General features: G+C 40.2%; 1 protein-coding gene across 7 annotated transcripts; it reads left to right on the top strand.

The window, feature by feature from the left end:
- Positions 1 to 236: 236 nt before the first annotated feature.
- Positions 237 to 24,127, top strand: LOC128588267 (caspase-12-like). 7 transcript variants are annotated; one of them, XM_053594979.1, is made up of 16 exons: positions 237 to 543; positions 1,200 to 1,335; positions 1,631 to 1,747; positions 3,771 to 3,901; positions 4,810 to 4,868; positions 5,990 to 6,162; positions 11,014 to 11,262; positions 12,481 to 12,546; positions 13,040 to 13,120; positions 16,909 to 17,000; positions 17,371 to 17,544; positions 18,431 to 18,665; positions 19,111 to 19,263; positions 22,127 to 22,233; positions 22,622 to 22,741; positions 23,341 to 24,127. In XM_053594979.1, the coding sequence occupies exons 7-15, from the start codon at positions 11,058 to 11,060 to the stop codon at positions 22,718 to 22,720; spliced, it is 1,212 nt and encodes a 403-aa protein (XP_053450954.1). In that variant the 5' UTR covers positions 237 to 543; positions 1,200 to 1,335; positions 1,631 to 1,747; positions 3,771 to 3,901; positions 4,810 to 4,868; positions 5,990 to 6,162; positions 11,014 to 11,057; the 3' UTR covers positions 22,721 to 22,741; positions 23,341 to 24,127. The 7 variants fall into 7 exon arrangements, with proteins under 7 accessions (XP_053450954.1, XP_053450959.1, XP_053450957.1 ...); XM_053594984.1 differs by lacking the exon at positions 4,810 to 4,868; XM_053594982.1 differs by having other exon boundaries at positions 4,810 to 6,162.
- Positions 24,128 to 24,628: the final 501 nt, after the last annotated feature.

Genomic DNA, 24,628 nt, shown 5'->3' with positions numbered 1-24,628 from the left:
ATATTAGAAGAGAAAGAGAAACTTGGAGAAGCATCAATTATGTAGATGTCCCTGGGTAGGTAGAAGAATGTTTCATGTTGTCTTATCTCTGTTCTGCACTGAAGAACCAGACCAGCGCCACCTTAAGAGTTAAGTTTCGCTTTCCCCCCATTTCACTGTTTCACTCAACAAGTTTCACTTTCCAGACAAACCCAGGCAAGCCCAGGCAATTCCCCAAAATCATGACACAACCGCCCACCAACCAGGGACCCCCACCTAACCAATCCAGAAATGCCCCCTTTGTTTCAAGCTGTGCACGCCCATCCACTGTGCCTGACTATAAGAACCCTCTGCTCCAGAGCTCGAGGCTCCTGGCTCGGATCCGTCGGAGCCCCTGAGAGCCCAAGCTCGAGTTTGCAATAAAAGGCTCTTTTGCTTTTGCATCGGACTGGGCTCCTCTGTGGTCTTTGTGGGGGTTTTGAGATCTGGGCACAACTTTTGGGGGCTCATCTGGGATATCCCCCAAGACCCCTTGAGGACCCCGACCTGAAGGACCGCTAAGTGGTAAGTGTCTGTCTGTCTTGTCTGCTGTGATTGTTTTTGGAAATCTGGAATCTGTAAAGGGTGGTCGGGGTGAAGTCAAGGAGGATGTGCTGGAGGCTGCTGGACAGGGGTGCCAAGGAGAAGTCCCGGCCCCTTCTGGAAGGGACTTTGCCCCTCCCGACTGGGACGTGGAATCTCCAGGGCGTGTTGTGGACGCAGTTTCCCTTGTGGTTCTTTTGAACGGACGTAACAGGTCACTCCCGCAGCTTGGTCAGAGATCGTCATCCTATTTTCATTTCTGCAGATTGTCAATTTTGTGTGTCCTCAGTGTGTTGTGTGCATTGTGTGTCTTCCGTGTGTCATGCGTGTTGCATTTGGGGCGACTTTGACTGCTAACATGCGACAGACTCAGACGAACCCCCTTTCTCTTTTTCTTAATCACTTTTCTGATGTTAAACTCAGAGTTCAAGATTTGGGACTTGTGGTGAAAAAAAAAAAGCTAAACTGATTAGTTTTTTGCAGGAGTTAGTGGTCAACCTGAGGGAACTTTTTTTTTCCCCCTCCCTGGCTGAAAGCACTTCCCGAGCAGTTCAGTTCTCACAGTGCGTGAGAAATCTTCTGACTCCCCTAACAAGAAACCCCATAAACCTTCTGTGCCACTTTACCCCATTTTTCAGGATAGTGCAGACCAAGATCTTGTCCTTCTCCGTATCACCCCCCACTCGCTGAACCTCCCACAGGGCAAACACCCACCTCCCGGTGGCGGAGGGGGAGCCTGTCGTGGAAGCAGGGGCCACATGAGAAAAGAGCCAAGTGAGTGCACGGGGTTGGCCGTGACTGCTGTGGTCTCCCCCCTGCTAGCATCCACCCCTGTGGGGGTCCCGCTGAGGTGGGGGTCTCCCCCACACAGGGGGTTGTGCTGGTGCTCTCCGGGGGGGGGGCCGGGCCACCCCTCCCATGGCACGACCGCTCCCCCACCCCCTCCACATTAGCCCTCGTCCCTGAGATGGGGCAGGGATGCCGCATAGGCAGGGGCTGGGCGGACTGTCCCTAGTGCACCCTGGGCGGGTTGCACCGTCAGGCTGGGGGACTGTTTTTTTCTCTCCAGAGGTGGCAGGACCTGCTGCTGCAAATCCGCCATCTGCCAGGCAGTGAGCTCATGGAGAGGCAGCAACCAACTTGACTGTTGTTCTACCCCTGCAGGCCATGGGCCCCTCGGGGCCAGGTGAGGCTCAGAACCTTTATTATTGGCCCTTTGCCACTAGTGATTTGTATAAATAGAAAAATATTTTTACAAACTGAATGGGTATTCTAGCACATGAATGAACGCAACCCTGAACCTTGGACAAAGTTATTAAGTCTTTGCAGTTTTTATCTGGGAGAACATTAGGATGTGTGCTCCCTACTCAGAGTAGAGTCATCCAAAAAGTTTAGAACTGCTTTATTCCTCAGAAAGTGTGGCTTGCAATGTGTTTATGCCTAGAGATGGGAGTCTGATGTCTGAGCTCACCTGAGCCTGAAAAATAGGGGTTCCCTGTCCAGCTCTGAGTGAGAAAATCCTATATCAATGTTACATCTCATGAATATCTCTCATTTGTAAAATTTAATAATTTGGTTGTTTAAATTGTTGGGAAAACTGAATCTTTATCAAAGTATAAGATTCTTGCCTTTTAAACCTTCTAATTATCAGTTTAACTGAGTGAATAAGTGACTTCATGGTAAAACTGGGATCCTGTTTTGTGGGAAGTAAGTTTTTGAGAGTAAGAGAAATTAGACAGAAAGGAGAATGGCATTATGTAAAAAAAAGAATCTTATGTGATAAGTTTTGTCCTGAAACAGAATGGTTGTGTAAGAAAGTGAAAGGCAGGGCAAAAGTTAAAAAAAGTTTAGAATGTTTGTAGATGGTCTGTGCAGGTTAAATGAAGTTCATAAAAAAATTGTGAAACAATTTGCTTGTGATCTAGTTAACTATTGTCTTTAAAATATTTTAACTTGTAATCTTGTTTGAACAAATGTTTTAGGCCTTTAATATTTGACAAACCTTCCAAAATAAAAACTCTAAGTCTGGGGCTTGGCGCCTTTAAGGCAGTGGTTGCAACGCTGGCCACATGCACCAAGGCCGACAGGTTCTGAACCTGAGAAGAAAAAGAAATATTAAGAGAGGCTGACAAATTCTCTTGAATTCAAATTTCTGATGTCTTTGAAAATTTAATACCTTTGGACTAAAAAGCAGATTTTTAGAACTTTCATTAAAAAGTTAACATGTCTATGAGTATTGCTAACCTAACTTCAACAGAACAGAAATCAGTTATGTGGAGCTGGGTTAGTTTATAATGGCTTTTTGTTCAAAATATTATTGATTCTTTCTGTGTTCTATTTTCCAGAAGTCAAGAAAATAATTTTCTGTCCTTTGAGCTATTTGTAGCTTTTCAAGCAATGTATGCATTTTTCTCTCTCCTTGTTTTCTCTGGAATTTAAAAGCCATTTTTATGATAAAAGGATTTTTTTCCTTCTGGGTAGATGCCCAGTAATGGGATTGCAGGATCGAATGGGAGGTCTAGCTTGAGTGCTTTGAGGTTTCTCCATACTTCCTTCCAGAAAGGTTGTATCATAAGGACACTTGTACTAGACTGTTTATTGCAGCTCAATTTACAATCGCCAAAATGTGGAAACAGCCTAAATGTCCACCAACCCAGGAATGGATTAACAAGCTGTGGTATATGTATACCATGGAATACTATTCAGCCATTAAAAAAAATGGAGACTTTACATCCTTCGCATTAACCTGGATGGAAGTGGAAGACATTATTCTTAGTAAAGCATCACAAGAATGGAGAAGCATGAATCCTATGTACTCAATTTTGTTATGAGGACAATTAATGACAATTAAGGTTATGGGGGGGGAAGCAGAAAGAGGGATGGAGGGAGGGGGGGTGGGGCCTTAGTGTGCGTCACACTTTATGGGGGCAAGACATGATTGCAAGAGGGACTTTACCTAACAATTGCAATCAGTGTAACTGGCTTATTGTACCCTCAATGAGTCCCCAACAATAAAAAAAAATAAAATAAAATAGAAAAAAAAATAAAAATTATCTTGAAAAAAAAAGTAAAAAAAAAAAATAAAAAAAAATAAAAGCCATTTTTAAGTATTCTTAATTTCTGACAATACAGTTATTTGCATAAGTTCAATAAGATTCTGTTTTGTTGTATAGGACATGATAAAAACACTTTTTTTTTTTTTTACCAAGGCTTTGGCTGGAATTGCATTCCCAGAGGTGTCCAGACTGTGTTAAGGAATTAAGGTTAACTTTATAAGGCCAATATAAAAGCCCTTTGGACAACTGGCCAGATACCCATCAGTAACATTTCCTGATCTGTGGTAAGTAACGAAGGTCACTTGCTGATGGGTCTGGGAATTGAAATGTGCTTGGGAACCTCAAGAGAAGAGGGATTTACCCAATGCATACCGGTATCTAATGGTACAGATGAAAACTGGTCTCTGAAAGGCTTTCAAAAAAGTCTAGCCTGAAATTCCTTATAAAAAGTTCTAGCAAAACCAATTTTAAAAGAAAAAAGAGCCTAGATGGCTAATAATTAACTATTCTTACTGCACTTGATGCAAATAATTAGACCCCGTATACTGAAGGTACAGTTTATTTTGGCAAATTAGTTAGTTCTACTATAATTTGCCTTTAATAAAAAGAGAAGTTAGAGAGAGAAAAATAGTTTAAAAGAAAGAAAAAGACGCTGTAGTCCACATGTATTATACCCCAGCCTTATCTGTACTCATAAAATGAAACGTAACTGTTTTACTAAATTAATCTGTTAAATGGGACTAAGAGATTGGCCAAAGAGTATAGAATTATATATAGTAGTTATATTTACTCTAAAGGCTTAAAACTCAACAAAGGTTGCCTGTTGACTACACTAAAAAACTTGTGCAGTATTAAATGTTATCTAAAATTTCCCAGTAAATAGTGTAACTGTAAACACTGCATTCTACTCTGCTGAATCTGCTGCTAGCAGAAGCCAAGTGGCCCACTTTTCTGAACTTAAAAAAAAAAAAAAAAAAGGCCTTTTTTAGTATAAGGCTGGCTCTGGGAAGCCAGAGTCTGTTTGCTTTCCAGTGGGAAAGACCAAACATGGAAACAGTACACATAGACCAGTTTGCACAGGGATTCAAAACACCCACGATTTTTGAAGAAAGGCTGGCTTGTGACCTCCAGAAATTCCTGGCTGAAGAATTAAAATATGTGCTGTTCCAATATTTCGATGACCTCCTTTCAGGACACCCTACCCAGGAGAGTTGCGCCAGAGGCATGGACTATCTTTTATGACATCTAGAGGTATGTGGCTATAATGTATCCAAACGGAGGGCCCAGATTTGCCAGCAGCAAATACGTTATCTAAGATTTACTATCCAGCAGGGGTAAAGGTATCTATGCATGAAATAGAGGCAGGTCATTAATTGCCTCCTCAGCCCCACAAGCCAAGAGCAGGTTTAGAAATTCTTGGGCCCGGTAGGCTTCTGTTGTCTTTGGATCCCCAACTTTACCATCTTAACTAAGCCCTTGTATGAGGCAACTAAAGGAGAGGAGGGAAAGCCCTTAAGGTGGGGAGAAAAACAGGAACGTGCCTTCTCCCAGCTAAAGATGAGGGTGATGGCTGCACCTGGATTGGGACTGCCAGACTTGGCCAAGCCCTTTACTCTGTATGTCTCAGAGAGAGATAAAATGGCTGTGGGTATATTAACCCAGCTGGTTGAGTCCTGGCCAAGGCCTGTAGCCCACCTCTCTAAGCAGTTGAACGGAGTGGCAAAAGAATGGCTGCCCTGTTTACGGGCTCTGGCCGCTTCTGCTCTCCTTGTGGAAGAAGCTGATAAGCTGACTCTAGGGCAGGATCTCAGAGTGAAAGAACCGCACTCTGTGGTCAATTTAATGGACACTAAGGAACGTTTTTGGCTCTATAATGCAACACTCTAAACCAAGCCACGCTCCTTCCAGTGAGTGGAAGAGAGACTGAGCATGACTGTATGGAAGTTATAGATAATGTGTACTCTAGCAGACCTGACTTTGAGTGACCAGCCCTGGACAGATGCAGACTGGGACTTGGTATGTAAATGAAAGCAGTTATGTGATAAAGCAAGGTGAGCGGCGGGCTGAGTATGCAGTGGTCACCTTAACAGAGACTGTGGAGGCTAAGCCCCTACCTCAAGGGACATTGACTCAGATGGGTGAGTTAATTGCCTTGACTGGAGCCTTACCACCATCACTAAAAGGAGCACTAGGGTTAGTACTGAGGCAAAGAGGGCTGCATCCCAACTGTACCAGGTGGTGTGAGTAGTTCCTCTCATCCCATGAGTTCTGGAGCTCAACCCTAAAAAGAGTAACAAGGAAAATCTCCACTAGAGTAATTAACTGTGTTCTGTTTGTTCTTTCTGTGTCTGTATATCTTTTCTCTCTGGAAGATCAAGGGACCAAGTTTAAGTCTGGAATCAGAACCCGGTCCCCCTCAAATCAAGGTAGAAAGGATCTTACACCATCATCCTGACCACATGCACGGCAGTGAGATGAGAAGAATCCTCACCTGGAGTCATCACAGCTGGCTGAATAGAGCTTCACTGCCCCTTCAGAAGTGAAGGTAACTTTTAAGATGTCCAACATGCCCTGCTCCAGCCACATACTGGGAGCTGGCTGGTCAATGCACAGCTGAAGCCTGAGGAAACTCCTCCAGGAACTTGTCTTAATTGAACTTTGAACTTTGAAAAAAAAAAAAAAAGAAAGTTGTGCGCTCCTCTAGGCGAGAAATGCTGTTTTTATGCTCATCATTCAGGAATGACCCTTGTGCCAGAGAGCTTGCGCAAGCATAAATTAGAAAGAGAAAATAATCAGAGCTGGTATAAGTCTCTCTTGGCTAACAACTCTGATATCAGCCCTGGCTCGTCCCCTAGTATTAGTACTCCTACTCCTGACTGTAAAAGCTGTACAAGTGCTGGTCTTAAAAGGCCAGTATTAGCCCCTTTCAGATAGAAAGCTAGAGATGACACACACGGTGCCAGACCCATGATTGGGCCCTTAGATTTACAAGTAGAGGAGGGAATGAAAGAACCAGACCAGCGCCACCTTAAGAGTTAGCTTTGCCCGCCATTTCATTATTTCACTCAGTAAGTTTCACTTTCCAGACAAGCCCAGGCAAGCCCAGGCAATTCCCCGAAATCATGAGACAACCTCCCACCAACCAGGGACCCCCACCTAGCCAATCAAGAAATGCCCCCTTTGTTTCAAGCTGTGCATGCCCACCCACTGTGCCTGACAATAAGAACCCCCTGCTCTAGCGCTCAAGGCTCCTGGCTTGGATCTGTTGCAGCGGAGCCCCGGGGAGCCCAAGCTCAAGCTTGCAATAAAAGGCTCTTTTGCTTTTGCATCGGACTGGGCTCCTCTGTGGTCTTTGTGGGGGATTTTGAGATCTGGGCACAACAGCATCTTGGAAGATAAACTTATAATTATTTATTCACATGGTATGGAAAAGACTTGAGTTTTAGGAGCTAGATGTAGCCTGGGGACCAAAGTTGCAATTTCTATGTCCTTGCTATAGGGACCCAGAAAGGGATTTTCTCATGAATGGTCTGTAGGAGGCCTTTCACTTTTTAGCAGGGACCTGGCCAATGCATAATGTTAGTAGCAGCTGTTCATTTAGTTCATTAGTAATAGAACCCCCTTCCAAATGAACAGGCTGTTACAAACTCAGCCTTCAGGCTTTACCTTCCCTTTTGCATAAGAAATGGGGGTTGGTAGTCCTGAGATTTTTATTTTCCTTTACACATATAAAGGAAAGAAAGGAAATTCTGACATATGCTATAATATGAATGAACCTTGAAAACATTATGCTAAGTGCAATAGGCTAGTCACAAAAACCCTACTGTAGGATTCCACTGACATGAGGTGCCTAGTGAAGTCAATGCTTAGATACAGAAAGTGGAATGGTGGTTTTCAGGGACTTGGGGAGGAGGCAATGGGAGTTATTTATTGAGTATAGAGTTTCAGATTCACAAGATGAAAAAAATTAGATGGATAGGAACCATAGCCATATTACAGGAAAGTAATTCCCAACTTTGGGAGTCATATAAAGTCCAAATAGGTCCTTGGCTTCTCACTCAAGTGAAAAAGTTCAAGGGTGAGTTGACAGTGTAAAGTGAAGGTAAGTTGGATTTAGGAAATCTGAAGATCTACTCCAAGAAAGAGTATAGGCTAGTTCTCCCTGCTGAGGAGAACAGCACCTTTAGTGTTCTGTTTTGTTTTTTAATTTAAGCAATGGCTTCATCATAAGCTAGGAAGTGAAAGTGTGTGTGCTGATATACTACACTAGGGTGTAATTAGCTGTGAGGTGAGGGAGCTGCCAGTGTCTTTGTCATCTTGGTTTTGACTGTCCTTGATCAGGGTGGTTAGGGGCTCTTTGAGTCTGCGTTGAGTCGGTGTTAAGCAGGGCCTGCTGGTTCCCTGTCTCAGATACAGGACACTATGGATGTGTTTTAACAACACCGGATTGTGCACTTAAAAATGGCTAAGGTGGTGCATTTTGTGTTACATATATTTTGCCACAATACAAATTTGGAAAAGATGATATCATCAGAGGTAAGAGAAATGAAGAAAATTGCCTGAGGACAACTATGATCAATTCCATAGAGAAGAATTAAGCTACTGTGACATCAGTGGAAGAATAAATGAAGTTTGAATGTATTATTTAATATTTTAAAGTTAATCAAGACAAGAATTGAAAATCACATCATGATCAATTATCGGGAGAGAGAACAGAGAGGGCTCAGTGTCAGTGAGCTGCGTCTCAGTTTTTGTGTGTAATATATACATCAGGAAGGCATTGTGTGTATTATATATGTCAAGAAATAGAGAGAGAAAATGGTCCATATTGAGAACTTTAAAGATTACCACCAGAAAACAAAATCAGAAATAATTTGTGGAAATGACATCTGGCACAGGGGACTTAGGTGGGGAGAGCTGTCCCAGAGAATGTAGTTTGGTGCCTATGAGAACTACTGGTCTAGCTACCTTGTGAATTGTAGCAATTTGAAAAAAAAATTAAGATTTAATCCATCAGCCCTTTTAATACTATACAGCCATCCAAAAATCAGATAATCCTTAATGTGTTGGTTTTTAAAAAATATAAACCAGCACATTTTTGTCATACATTGTGAAGTCAAGAATAAAAAGTAAATTATTGGTAATATGATTTTATGATCCCGGCACTATAAGAAAAAAAAGCTATGGGTAAATATGTATCTGTTGGTGATCTATTGTTGAGTATCTACACTCCAAAACTCAACGGCTTAACACAATAAGCACTGACTATTGTTCCCAAGGGAACCAGGCAGCTGAGTGTTTTTTCTTGTTTCTGCTGGTATCATCCCTGAGGTCACCTGCACAGAGGGTAGGTGTCTCTACTGAACAGGCTGGGATCTCTCATGTGTTTGGAAGGCATCTGGCTAAAAACAGCCTTGGTTGAGACAGCTGGATGTCTCACAGGACAACAGCTCTCCCCCACAGGATGTTTCTTAGCTGGGATCCAGCCCAGGCTTATTTGCGTGGACTTTCAGGTATCAAAGAGGGAGAAGTGCACAGGCTTCGTAAAACCTGGGCTGAAAACTACTGTGTCATGTTGGCCCAAGCCAAGTCAAAGGCCCAGTTCAGAGTTGAGGCAAAGGGTCTGGGTATAAGGAAACCATTAATTAGGGCCATTGATAAAATCAGTATTGTATTAAGTGTTTTACAAAAGTATAGGAAAGAAATTCGCAAAGATGAAAGCTAAACATATAATTGTGGTTACCTTGTCCTGTGAAGTTAAAGAATCTGGATGACGCTTTTTCATTTTATAAACTTTTCTATTGTTCTATTGTTTCTATTTTAATGGCAGACACATATCTATTACTAAAAAATAATTTAAGTAAAAGTCCCTTGTATATTTCACAAACAAAAACACATGCCTGATCTCATGGATAAACAATACCGTAGCTGACAAATGAGCAGATCTGAAGAGGAAAAAGGGAGAGGTTTTCAGGGCTTTTAAGTTGCAAACCAATGTGGGGGAGGGGTCAGGGACATGCCAAAAATAATAATAATAATAATAATAATAATAATAATAAATAAAAGCAGTCTCCGCCCCTCCCTGTTGGTATTTGACTTAAAGCAGAAGTATCACCCCTTGGCAGTCCTTAGCAGCCTCTTTCTTCCTTCATTTACCAGACTCACCCTTCTGATACTGAGCAGGCTCAGTGAAGACACTAGCATTTAAAGGCTGGTAGTGGCACAGGGACAAACAGGGTTTAATTTGATTTACTAAGTTTTAAAAATATGCTGGAAAGCAGAGCACAGAAACCTAGATTTGACTGTGCATGCTTTCATTCCAATAACTTCGTTCTATCAGAGGGAAAGACTTATTTTGCTTCCCGTTTTCCAAAGGAAAGAATTTATGTATAAGAGCAGGAGCACAGTTCATCTTGGCAACAAATGAGAGAACTGGAAAAGCTGCATTTTCCCAATTAGGCAGTATCAGCACGCTGGGTCTTGACTGCTTTCACTTTCAGATCTTCTGCTCCGGGAGTGGAAACAGTCATGGCTGGTGAGTAGCTCTGGTTTTTTTGCTCAGGGCTGTATTTTGAGGGAGTTACATACAGTTCAGGTGAAAGAGGGAAGTGTGGAGGTGGTTCTCACCACATATGGCGACTTCCCTCTGGGCGTGGAGGGAGAGATGGCGCCCAGCAGTATGCATGCGGCAGTATCTTTCTTTGTTCATATGTAACAGTGTCTTGCAGGAAAGACAAATGTAAACAATTCTGGATCCTCATTCTTAAACTTTTCCTATAATTTTAGGCTTTCATTTTAACTCATAATGAGCAGAATTCTCACTTACTCTGTTGTCAGGGCAGGACCCATGTGGTTGAGCAGAGGAAATGTGCCTTTCCCTGGCAGCAGCAAGTCAGTCGCTGCAGGCTGAGCCGCCCCGCCAGCCTGAACAAGGAGAAACAAAAACATATTTTATAAGTGTAACGTGTTTATGTTTTACTGCTGCACATACTGAAGATAATGTTTTTTAAACTCGTTATTAATAAAAATGAAAAAAGTGAGGGAATCACGAGTGATACTAACACTAAGTCAGCTCTCACTAAGTTCTTCCGTAAAGTCGTTTCTCTTCTCTAAACTTTTCTCCGCCTTTGTCAAAAAGGAGAAGGGTGACCAAGATGGGCACGACACCAAGTGTGCTCCTGGGAATAGCAGCTTTGGCATCAACTGAGAAACTGTTAGAAATGAAAGCTCATGGGCCCCCTTCTGACCTGTTAAATCAGAATTTCTTGGGATGGGGTCAGGAAGTTCTGTTACTCAAGCCTTCCAAATGATTCTAATGCACATTAAGATTTGAGAACCACAAGCCTAGAACGGGATATGGGAGTTCTGTCCATCTGAGATCCTGTCGTTGTCACAGCTCAGAGGTCCCTGGAGGAAGACCCGGTCAACGCGGTGAAGCTGATGGCCAGGAACATGCTCGATGGCATTTTTGATGACTTGGAAAATAGCGTGTTAAATACACACGAGTTGCGCAAAATAGAAGAAGGTGTAACTCTCATCGTGAACAACACTGGAAACCTGTTTGATGATATCAAAAAGAAAACTCAAAAGGCCAGCAGACTCCTTACGGAACGCCTGCTCAACACGGAGGCTCAGCTGAGTTTAAGTGAGTAGCGCCGTGGGCCCACGGCCCCTTCCCTCCTGCCTCCTGATGCAGCTTCTTGCTCCTTTATTTCTCCTGTTGGCAAGTGAAGAATGAATAATCCTCATTTCTAGGACATTTGACTGTCTATCTTATTTGCTACCAAAATATACCCTGATCTACCCCAATTATTTTTATACTGCTACACATTTTCTAACAATTATCTTCAATCATTTGATAAAATTTACTTTTTCATTATGTTGTTATGTCTTTGCCTGCTGCAATGTAAGCTCCATGAGGCAAGGATCTCTACTATTTATTCACGAAGAGATCCCAAACACATGGGAAGGACACCCGAGCATCATAGGTGCTCAGTGAAGGTTTGTTAAATGAATGAATGGTGCTGAAATCTTACTAAATTAAGTGATCGCAAGCTCGTCTGGGCCTCTCTGGCTGTACAATGTGGAGTCCATACCTATTCCTAGATAAAGAATGTTCTACTATCCTCTGCTTAGCTCTGGTTTTACCTCAGAAGGAATTGTCTGGAAATCAATATTTCTACTAACAGAAGGTGTAAGTGATTTGAGGGTTAATGGAACACGGGTGTTTCTTTCTCTCCAGAGGATGAGTTGGCACAATTTTTCTTTGAAAGGTAGTAAATTTTTCAAGCTTTGTGGACCATATGATCTGTCATGACTGAAATCTTCTATTATTGCATAAAAGCAGCAGTAGAAAATAAGAACACTTGAGTATTGTTGTGTTTTAGTAAAACTTTGTTTATAAAAGCTGGTGTCCAGCTGAGCTGGACCTGCGGGCTATAGTTTAGTGACCCCTACTCTAATGTACAAAATACAAATGGGTATATTTTCCATGCTTGCAACATCCCTCTGGGATTATTTTTGTTGTAGAAAGACTAACTTTTATACACAAATGGACTTTCCTTCCCCACAATGAAAATGCTACTGGAGACAAACTTTGATTAAAGATTTTGATTATTCCTTGAATCTGATCTGTAAGCAAAAAGATAATGAGCTCTTATTTGTTTTCTGGAAACCCTGCCTCCCTTTTTGCTTAGCAGAAGGCTGTCATTCTCTAAAACAAACAGGCAGCTTGGGGAATAGGCCAGATCTCCAGGATTCATAGAATAGCCCCATTTACTCATCAGTGCAAGGGGAAGAACTTGAAATGTGTATGTTCTAGAAACTTAGTTCTGTTAACAATCTGTTTTTGATATCATTTCAGATTGTCTTTCTGAAAATGAGGATGATAAATCTGAGGAAAACTCTGCATCATCTTCCTCTTCAGCAGGTAACAACGGCCTCTGAATCCCAGGTCCCAGTCAGAAACTCTTAGACCTCTGTTGACGTGAGAAGGTGTCCAAGTACAGGTCTAGGAATCCTGTGTTCTCATCCCATTTCATCTTTAGAAATCACCTTTGGAGTAGAGCACTGATTCTTACACTTTTGTTCATTCTACCTCAGAATCTGAAGAAGAAATCTGATCCAGCTTTCTTTTTATCTTCTAAAACATAAAGTAGAGATAAAAAGAAGGCTGGATCAGCCAAGGCAAGGGTTGTGTCTCCCCTGGGTAAATTAGCACCAAACCAAATGATTCATAGAATCCTCCAGATATCATTTGGGGTAAGACATCCCTATGGGGGTACAGAGGGAGGTTATGTTACAGTGGAAAGACCACTGCGTCGAAGTTCAGACAACGTGGGTTTATCTCTCACCTCTGCCTCTAAAACGTCCCTCAAAGGTAAGGTTGGCACTTAACATTCCTGCCCCTCAATTCTCCTTAGGGTCCAAAACTGAGAATGGAGATGAAGAAACGGAGCAGGATGCTGGATTATTGGCACAGACATCAATTCTAGCACTAACAGGTAATTTCTAGTCATGGATGCATAAGGGCATTATTTGAGCTAAGGCAGATTTTAAAAAGGCTATGCTATTGAGTAACAGAAAGAGCACTGGCACTAAAGCCAAAAATGCTACAATACCTTGAGACCATCCTGCCACAGACTATGCATTCTGATGTAAATATCTCCACCTTTCTCAGACTCCTATTTTTAAATGGGATTAAAAGTATTTTAAAAATAATTTATCAATTAACAAAGTTATAAGAAACTCATAGCTGCACAGACAGAATAAAACATAGTTAAGAAAAGCGCATACAGAATGAGAAACAAAACCACACAACTCAGCACAAGTCACACATGCCACAAGGTCACCAAGGAGACTAATGAATTATTGGGCAATGTGAAAAACTGTAGTGTCTGGAAAGGGGGATGTTGATAATGTTGACTTCTAAGTACCATATTTTCAAAAGTTTTGAAAAAAATTATAAGTAATGAGAAACTTATAATTATTTTTCAAAGTTATATCCATTCAGCATATACTAGTTGAACACCCTTAATGTGCTGTTCTAGTCAGCGGTTACAGCAGTGAGCAAGACAGAGAAAGATCTCGCTATCATTTCAGAAAGCTCCCAAGAGAAAAGATCAGGCCAAATGTTGAGTGGAGGTGTGGGTGGAGAGGAGCTGATCAGGGGAAGCTGTGCCCTCTCCAAGGCAGTGCCATTTTAGTATATATTTGAAATATGGAGGAGTTCTGCCAAACTCCAAGGCAAAACAGTTCTGTAGAAAAGAGAAATTAGACCAAAAACTCCCAGATAGAAATGATCTTGTCCTGTGAAAGGGTCACGGCCAATCTGACTGGGGAGTGGGAAATTAGGTGCAGTATCTTCCTAGGAGCTGTTTAGGAGTCAGACCCAGGTCAAATCACTTTAGGGGTGTTTAGTCATTGGAAAAGACTTTGGATTTTAATTGCAATAGAAAGCCTTAAATTTTTTTTTAAGGCAACTGTTTTCCCATAGTTGGCATTCCTTACAAGTTCCAGGCATGTTGTATAGCCTTTGTTCAGCCCAACCATCTATTACTAAAACAAGTGCGTAACGTTTATATAAGTACTAAAAAATGTTTTCATGAAAGCTAAGTTTTTAATCTTAGCTCTTAAGTAAATTGACATTAAACAATATGAAAAATAGGAAATCATTCTCTCTAGGTGTGAGTTTGGCACCCCCTTTCTCCCTTTCACTGAAGTGTAAATAAGACGGTCCCAGCTGAGAATCCTTTTGACAACTCTTCAGTGAAAGAGAACTTTTAATCTCCTACTTTTCCTTCTCTACCTCATTCTCTTTCTCTCTTTCTTCCCATCTCTTGACCTCTGCTTTATTTCTTTTCCACTGACATTCTATTTCTCCTTTCTCTGTTTTTCCCTCTTTGTTCTTTTCCTCCCTCCTGGGATTTACTTTTACCCCACCAGACTCTTAGTTCTGGCTTCTGTCTCCCTGCCAATGTTGAGACCATTACATGGCAACAGAACCAAGTAAATTGCAACTGCAAAGATATGACCTGATGTTTACAGCAAAAAACTTACAAATGATGAATTTTGCCATCCTTTATACTACCCTAGAAGTTTCTGAGCAGAGGAGTGATAGGATAAGCGTAGAATCATAAAGGCCAGATGAAAGTTGTTTAAATATTTCAGTTAGGGGATAATGGCTTTTAGATTGGGATTGTAGCAATAGAGATGAGAAGTGGTTAAATTTGGGATCTATTTTGGAGGCAGAATCAATGGCAACTAACAAATGGATTCAGTGTGGTATATGAAAAAGACAAGGGAATCAAAGATGACACTAGGTTTTTCCAAATAGGTGAGTGATATCATTTACTGAGTTGAGGAAAACTGGTGTGCTGGATAAACAATTTATAGATATTAGGAGACATACATTTAGTTTGAAATGTGTTACCTCCAAGGGTAGAGATTGAGTAGGCAGAGGGATGTCCTGCTGAAGAGTTCACAGAGAAAGCAGGGCTAGGAATAAATCTGGGGATTCATAACCACATTGACAGTATTTAAGATGAGTCTAGAGGATGCCACTTAGGCAAGGCACTGCAGGAAATGATAGAGTGTCCCATGCACAACAACCCAACTCTTGGAGGAATGGCAGGAGAACCAGCAATGCAGACAGACGTATTTGGGAATGGCTAGAAATGTAGCATACCAAAAGCCTAGAGAATGTATTCAAGAAGGAGGATGTGGGCCTAGTACTCTGAAATGCAAAGGCAGGTCAGGAGTTGAGACCAGCCTGAGCAAAAGCAAGACCCTGTCTCTACTAAAAATAAAGAAAACTAGCTGGGCATTGTGGCGGGTGCCTGTAGTCCCAGCTATTCCAGAGGCTAAGGCAAGAGGATTGCTTGAGCCAGGAGTCTGAAGTTGCTGTGAACTATGATGATGCCATGACACTCTACTCAGTGTGAGGGAGTGAGACCGTCTCAAAAAAAAAGGAGTGGGAAGTGTTCAACCATGTATAATGGTAAGAAAGCAGAAAATAATGAGGTGAGAGCCTTGGTGACAGGCATTTTCTGTAAGTAGTGAGAATAACAGCCAGATTGGATTGCATGCAAGGAAAACAAAATGGAAATTGTGAAAATAGACAGTGCCTGTAAGGAATGTTATAGATAAGTGAAACAGAGAAATGTGACAATAGCTGGAGCAGAAACAGGACCAAAAAGAGGGTTTTTAAAAGTTGATCCATACTAAGGAATGCCAGTGGTGAGAACACAATGGTGAGAAAGGGAAAAATAATGTAGAACATAGAGAGTAATAAATCCTGAGTAAAATACGGTGGGTGGGAGGTGATGGAAATTTAGAGCATAAGTAGAGGAATTGCCATTAGATGGTGGGAGGAAGGACACATCTTTCTTTGTAGTAGGAAGGACAGTAGAGACGCTGAGTAGAGATGTGGGTAAATTGGTCATTAAAACGATGAAAAACTTTTATGCAAAAATATGATAAGTAAAAGTAGTCTTGTTGCCCTAAGGGAAAACAAACCAGATTATACCTAATAGCTCAAGTATTAGAAGATCCCTACTCGGTAACAGAAGTTATAAACTTTTAATCTTATCAGACACCATTCTAGATACTGGGAATACGAAGATGAACGACCCCTCCCCTATCCTACCTAATTCAGATTCCGGCACAGTAAACATGATTAATATACAACATTATAATTGTTTATTTGGGGTATTCACATATAAGAATAGAAACACAGGGAAAGTAATAGTGAAGTTCTGAAAGAATTCATGGAGCTTCTATCAGAGGTGGTGTTAGAGGTTTTCTGTCTGGCCTAGAGGCAGTTAATGCATAGCCACTGCCTCACCTTGTCCATACTTTGGGATCCACAAAACTGTCCAGGAGTGCCTTAGATTGTGTTCAGTTCCTAGTAAGTGGAGAGAGTGGTAGTAAACATAATCAAGATACTGCAGTAGTGTTCAAATATCTGAGTAGTGATTTGACTAGGCTGGATGAACATTAGGCTTCCTTCCAAATCTGAGATTCTGTATTTATGTTACTCTAATATGTTGGATCTTAAAGATTAGTCAATGCTGTGAGCACTAACAAAAACATAGAAATTTACGGTGGGATAAGTAAGAAACAGAAAGAAAAAAGGCGAACACCCTGCATTTTGTTTGCTGCAAAGACATTTTCTAATTTAATTGAACTTTTCCGTGGAATGGCAATCTGCATCCCTAAGGACTAAGGGCCCAGCCAAGTAGCCACATGATTTCAAGGCCACAGATATTACTGCTTAATTTTTTTCTTTTAGATCGTCAGGAAACCCAGTGTACCCAACTTAACAAGTTGAAGCTTTGCCCCCGTGATCATTTTCATAAAATGAAGACAAAAATGACAGATGAGGTAATAAGCTTTGAAATAGGGAGACCCAGGATTGACAAGACACTGGAGACTTACCAGGAGGCCAAAGAGCACAGGATGCCATCTAATCCAGTGCTCTTCCCATCAGCCTCTACTGCTTCTTTCATCTCATCCATCTGCAAACTCACTAAACACCTCTGCACCCCATACCTGAGGCCGAGTTCCCTAAGCGGATACTCACAGAGTACATGTTTTCAGTTTGGGGTTTTATCTCTTTCCTCATGAGGCTGTATTTCCATTCCCAAGCTTTCTTTCATCCACTTCATAATTAGGCTGGTGTGTTTTATATGAACTTTGGAGGCAAAAGGGAAGAGGAGGCTGGGGTGACTCCTTCTGTGTTTGTTAATTGCAGATATATCCAGTGATGGAGAGAGAGGGCCGAACTCGCCTAGCCCTCATCATCTGCAACAAAAAATTCAACTATCTACCTAATCGATGTGGTTCTGAAATTGACCTTTTGGGGATGCAAGACCTACTGGAAAACCTTGGATACTCAGTGATTGTAAAAGAGAATCTCACTGCTGAGGTAATGGCCCCGAGGGAGGGCAAGCTCCCTTACATGTTAAGCAGTTTTCAGCATCTTCTTTGACAGCAGCATAAGCAAAGTGACTGCTATTACAGGAGTTGTATTTGGTCCAGAACAGAATCTCCTGTTTTTCAGCCTTCTTCGGTGCAAACATGTAGAGACAATCTACATAGCTGTATTTTACTAGAAATGTTGGGCCTTTCTGAAGTTCTCAGTGTGGAGCCAGTGATTATTTGATGTTCTTGATGAGACAACATTTGTAGACCCTGAAATTGATTGATACCCACAGAATGAGCTTGTGAGATTTTTACAATGTCAATATCATGTGTCTAAATGCAAAGGCAAGTCTAATGTTACAAAAATCACACACATACATATAAAGGAAACGTGGCAATTCTAGGTCTTCTCCGAGTCCTTTTAGATAGAACATTTTAAACTTAACTTTCTAGTGTTCTATAATAAATGAATTTGGTAAATTTTTCTAATTTTTGACAAAATAAAACCTGTTGTCTGTCTCTCTCTGTTATGCTTTCTCTCTCTTTTAAAATAAAACCTACAGGAACCCCACTTTGCCTTAAGCAAAGTGGCCCAATTGGTACCTTAACATCTCACTCAGCTTTCATTTCACTCCATCTGCCAGCACCTTCAGAAATCCAAGGTTCTGCTGAAATCTACTGGACTAGATGTCATGTAAAAACCCTCTTCACTTTAATATTCCACACATCTAAATGTGGTATTATGTCAGAGCACTATTTCTCTTACATTCTATTCAGTCCAGATCCACCTGTTTCCTCAGAGCCAGTTCCTTTTTGTGAACTCCATCTGCTGTTTGAGCACAAACTGTGCCTGGAGAGCTCCTCAGTAGTGACTCTAGAATCTCTTTCAGGAAATGGAGAAAGAACTAGAGCAGTTTGCGGCCCGCCCAGAGCACCAGTCCTCGGATAGCACATTCCTGGTGTTCATGTCACACGGCATCCTGGAAGGAATCTGTGGGATAAAGCACAGGATGCAGGAGCCAGATGTTCTTCACGATGACACCATCTTTAAAATTTTCAATAACCAGAACTGCTGGAGTCTGAAAGACAAGCCCAAAGTCATCATTATGCAGGCCTGCCGCGGCCGTGAGTCTCAACGTGGACACTGCAAAGCTTGGTTTGGGGATCCCGGGGAGTGACCACCTGCTTTTTTTCTATTATCATTTTCCTAAGGATGGGTACAGGAAATAACATTTAAGTATTATTTTCAGGTCTAGCTCAGAAAAAAATTGTATTGTCTACACCATTCTATTAAGAAATGATAAGTAACGTAGAATAATGAGAAATGTCCCAAATCGATTGGGAATATGTTGTCAACATGGTCATTCTGAACTTAACTGGTCTCCGTATTATCCCCTGTCAGTGAGGAAGTCTTTCTAATGCTAGTAAGATCTTGCATTTTTTAAGGAATGCCGTGATGAAGCGTACTAAGGTAAAGACATAGTGGGGTGTGTGTGTGTGTATATGTGTGTGTGTGTGTGTGTGTGTGTGTAAATATCATGTCTTCCATTTAACATGGTGTCTCTTGCAGGAGGTAGTGGGATGGTGTGGGTGGCCACTGACCTGGGAGAAGCTACTGCAGACACACACGGCCAGCCCTTGCCGCAGCGCTGTATCTGGAGCAACGCTATCACGATGGCCCACCTGGAGAAGGACTTCATTGCTTTCAAATCTTCAACGCCACGTAAGTGACTGCAGAAAGGAGAACTGCTAAATCTTTTTATTAGTCTCTAAATAATAGGCTTGTCTATGATCATCTCACTAATAGGAGCATTTCTCCTCTAATTAGTGGGTATTTTAGGTGGAAGAGACATTTAAAATTGTGAGATTTTCTCATGATCAGAAAGTTATAAATCTTGATTTGAGAAAAACTTTTGAAGTTAGCAGAAATTTGGTGAGGATCCTGACCTAATAGTCTAACTATAAAAATTAAGACTTTTTTTTTCTGTTTGTTTTTAAAACATCACATGGAAATGCATCATTTTCTCACTGTTTGGTCCTTGGATCACCTACTTGTAATTAAACAAGCCAACCAGTGAAACTGTTACACTTCCTCCATATAACCTAGTACTGTTTAGCTTGTTATTCACGTCTAGTTTATCATGTAAAGCCTACCTGTAGGATAATACATCCAAAAATAAAAGAATCAATCCTTATTTGACAGGAAACTCAGAGTAGAAGGTAGAAATAGAGAACACTGGTGATCATTCCTGGTCAAATCTGTAGAAAAATCTCTTTAACAGTCATTCACAATATTGCTTTATCAATGGTTTAGTTAACAAGGCTAATTTTAAAAACCTAGTTCACACAATTCATGGTTGTAAGGGTTTTTGTATAGTAAATACAAACATTATTGCACATAGAAGTCACTGGGTGTGGAAGGGGATTGTTAAAATGTTGATTTCTAATTCAGTAGTCAGAGGTAGGTCCTTACATTTTGCCTTTCTGGAAAGCTTTGTGGTGATGTCAGCGCTGTTGGTACATGGCCATGGCCCCAGGTGGGTGCCAAGGGACCAGGGGACTCAGAGTGTGCACAAAAGGAAAGAGTAAAAAGGCCATGCAGGCAACTCCCAACTCAAAACTGGAATAGCTGCACTACAAATTTGTTTTACACATGAGAGTTTTAATAAGATTTTATTTGAAGGAAGAATGTTACACTTTTAGCTGTTAAAGTTAAAAAGACATACACATGTAAGGCCTGATTCATATTCTCAAAGATTGTTTAATTTGGTTGAGGAAAAACAGTCTACCTTTATGTAAAATTCTTGCTTTCTTCTTTTTTTTTTTTTTTTAGTATACATAATTGTGTGCTCAGACTGGGTAGGGTGAAGGGCATAGTAGGCAGACATAGTTACTGAACCTCTTGGATTTTAAAGTCAGGCCAGGAAGTCTGAAATTAATTTGGGAAGAAAAACAGGGATGGCACAGGCACCATGTAACAAACAGAGATTGTCAGCTGCAATAAACACTTGAAAGAAAAATTTGTGCTTGAAAAAAATGAATGAATTGAAACACTTGAAAGAAAAATTTGTGCTTTGAAAAAATGAATGAATTAACAAGGTCCAGGGAAGGAAAGGAACGTTTTAATGGGAAACACAGTGTGCATTGAGACCTGAAGACAGGAGGAGTGAGGAAGAGAGGGCTGGGAGACAGAGAGCAGAGCCAGGAGGGGCTGTAGGGCCAGGCAGGGGCCAGAGCGTCTGAGGCTTCATGTGGTCCTAGAAACAAGAATTTCCTAGTACTAGAAAATGGGTAAGATTTAACGAAATTAAATGATCATATTTTTATTTTTAAATGATCACTCTGGGAGCTCTGTGGGCAATAGATTACAGTATAGCAAGAGTAGACATAGGGAGACAGGTTAAAATGCTACTGCAATTTTACAAGTCATAGGTGAGAATGATAGTCTTGGGATGAGATTAACTGTTGAATCCAAGAAGTAATAAGTATGTAAAATTAACATTATGTGGTAGTTTGGTGGATATAGTAGGTGAACAAGAAGGGATAATAAAAGTGACTCTGGTGTTTGAGCAGATGACTGTGGTGCATTCGTTAAAGTGGATGTTGTGTGAGGAGGTTCGAGATACCTTTGGCATACATATTCCAAAATGAAATGAGAGCAGAGAGTTGCATAGTTGTAGTTTTCCAAGGAGAGACCTGTCTTAGAAATTGGACTTTGGGAGATGCTGACCTAAGAATGATATTTAATATGTTAAAAATGGGTGAAATCACCTAAGAATTAAGATTAGTGTGATAAAATGTTCTAAAGTTGAGGTTGAAGGAACTCTAGAGTTTATAGAAACATTAGCCAGCAAATGTGACACTCGAAGTGAGGTCAGAGAATGAGAAGGGGAATTGGGAATCTTGCCAACAAAGAAACCATTGGACTTGCAAGCGCTTTGTGATGGGAATGAGAGATCAGATGAAGGTGAGGGCTGCTGGTGACCTAGGGGAAAGTCCCTGTTAAAGCTGGTGTCAGCGGTAGAAGGGATAAGGCAGACAGGAGCAAGCATGCTAGGAAGAATTGGGATAGTGAATATAGACAAATTTGAAAATTTTGACTGTAAAAAAAAAGGAGAAACAGCATTGCCCATTTTTCTTAAAAGATAGAACAGACTTGATCACACTGACATGCCAAAGAGAAGTAGTCATTCAAAAACGTTTATACAACACAACAGTAATGCAAAAAATTATAGTATGAAGCAACCGTGCTTAAGAGGATGCCTAGAATTAAGACAGTTATGAGGTAGGTTCTTTTTTTTTTTTTCTATTATATAGTTATTGCTGAAAGGACTTAGGCTCTTTTCTGCAACTTGCAATTCCAGAAGCCATAGCTTTAGTCTTGCCTGCTAAAAAGGTCAAGGAGATTTATGATGCCTGGTGATTCTCTCTGTGCCTGCTATGGCAAGCTAAGGTATTGTCTTTCTTACACTTTGGGCTCTGGTTCTTACTCCGAAACACTCAAATCAGAATTTCTCCCAAAAACATTCTTCTACATTTATTCAAAGGCCACATTTCCCCAATATTTTGCTACCTTTTATTTGCAGATAATGTTTCTTGGAGGCTTGACGTAGGATCTCTCTTCATTTCCCAACTTATCTTCTACTTCAAAGAGTATTCTTGGTGTCATCATTTAGAGGACATTTTTCGAAAGGTAGGAATATTCTTCTCTTTTCAATTTCAGAAAATTTGGTAGGACCATTTTCAAACTTTTATAAGGAATCCTAAAGCTCTTAGGTCATTTTAATGTTTCCTGTACTCCAAGTTTATTTTAAGAGGAAATACTTTGAAATCCTATTATGTTTAGAACCTGTGTGGATTTTCCCAATAACCTGGTTCTGAAACATTTGTTCACGCTGGAAATTCTTTTAGGGTACTTAATTCATTTGAGAATGTACTCTATCCCAGGAAAAACTAAAAATATCTTCTGTTTATGCTACTTAGCTACAGCTTTAATACACACTATAAATTTTCTCCCTCCTGAGAAAAGATTCCAAATTTTCCTTTTAGACCATTTCTAACGGCTTTCTTTACTACTTTAGGTTCAACGTTCATTTGAGACCCCAAACATACTGACCCAGATGCCCACCATTGAAAGAGTATCCATGACACGATATTTCTACCTCTTCCCAGGGAATTAAAACTCTTAAGAAGGATTGCAGGTAACGTATCCTAGGTGCGGATTTGGGTATTCCCTGCTCAGAGGATATTTAGAGGGTATGTACAGAATGGAGAATAATGATGGAGTACCAGCTGCCCAGGGGCTACTGAGGCTCATATTATCTGCTTTTTCCTGGTGGCCCTCAGAGAAACCCCTGTTTACTTTGACTTCAGCCACAGAATAATGATTGTTTAGGAAATGACAAGTCCATTGGCAGCCAGCTGGAAAACACTTTAATTCTAACTTCTCTCGAGGACTTGTGCCGTGAGTGGAGAATATTTGGGTCTGTTGCATGTACAACATAAAATAGTTGGAAATGTTACATGTAGCTGTTCTTTGTCCTCCTCACTGAAGAAAGTCAGTTTTGCTGAGTCACATCCTTCCCTGTTTATGATGAGACTTGCCTAGACCACAGCCTCATCTGACCAGCTGCTAAATCTATGCTGAGGCATTAGGCCCTACCACAGATCTTCCCACTTGCAGATGGCAGGTCTATACATACCTATGTGAAAAGGTATTTGCCATAATAGAGATTAGTTCTGTTTATATCTTCCCTGTAATAGCCAATTATTCATATTCTCTTATTTCTACTTTTTCTAGGAAAACGAAGGTATTATGGTGTACAAGGTTAATTTTTGATCAAGAGTATTTTTATACCAAACTTCTCAACTGCCCACTCTCCACAAACACCAGACTAAAATAACTCTGATATTGTTGCTGAATTAATGATTAATAAATTCTTTTAAAATTATGCTTATTTCTTCTTTTAATCATAAAAGTCACTCATGCCCATTACAGAAAAGTATGTATATAAACAAGCATTAAAAAGAAAAAAGGTTTTTTACTAATCATTGTTAACTCTTTTGAAACTCTATTTCTAAAAACTTTAATTCATTTTTATATAGTTCATTCATTTTGTATATTCAATTTTGTCTTTTTCTTCTATTATGTTATAACCATCACTAATACTAACAAAAATGACTGATAGCTAGACAAATGTCTCCTTTTAAAACTGTTATACTAATTTAATTGATGAAAGTAGTCAATTTCAGTGGCATACCTTTTGTTACTGACATCATTGGACTTTCTCACATCTTTATTAGCTAGGTTCCTTTTGCATAAATTGTAAGATAATATTCTTTTTCCATTTTATTTCAAGTTATATGTTTTCCTTATCAATCATATAAAATTTTTATACATGACAACTATGTTTTCTTATGGTCCTATCACATGTTAAAGTTAGCTGTTCAGTATTAAATTTGTGTATGATATCATATGATAATGTGGAATGTTCAGATTTTCAGTAATGGAATCTATTTCTATTTCCTTCTGTGTTGGATTCTAATCTTTTTAAGTTTAAATATTATATGACCACTTACAATTTTTTATAATTAAAATATATTTAAAATATCTTATCCTTCTATACATTATATGGATTTACCTTTCTTTAAATTATATACATTTATGGTGAACTCTGATGAGGATATTGTTGATTTTTTTTCAGTAAATTATCATTTGTCAAAAATATACCACTGGAATCATGCTTCTTTTTCTTACTAATTATAACCTTGCTTTTAACATTAATTTAGGATGTTCTGTGGGCTATTTGGGAAGGATATATAAGAAAGATACTGGACTCTCATATCTACATTAGGAATTTAACAAGGAATTGAAACCCACTCAAAAGCTTCACAAAAAAATTGACATGAGCATACAACAGGTAATATGATAATCCTCCAGGGAAGAAAACAACAACAACAACAACAAAAAACCTATGTCACTGAAAATACGATCTAGAAAATACAAAATCAGATAAGTAATCTTTCTGATTAGCATCTTTGGTATTTTATGACCCCTTCTGTTAAATCCCACATTTACAAATTACTAA

Source organism: Nycticebus coucang, chromosome 6, assembly GCF_027406575.1.
Source record: "Nycticebus coucang isolate mNycCou1 chromosome 6, mNycCou1.pri, whole genome shotgun sequence".
Classification (NCBI taxonomy): domain Eukaryota; kingdom Metazoa; phylum Chordata; class Mammalia; order Primates; family Lorisidae; genus Nycticebus; species Nycticebus coucang.
The sequence above is the reverse complement of the archived record's forward strand: the minus strand, read 5'-3'. Positions and strand labels throughout refer to the sequence as shown.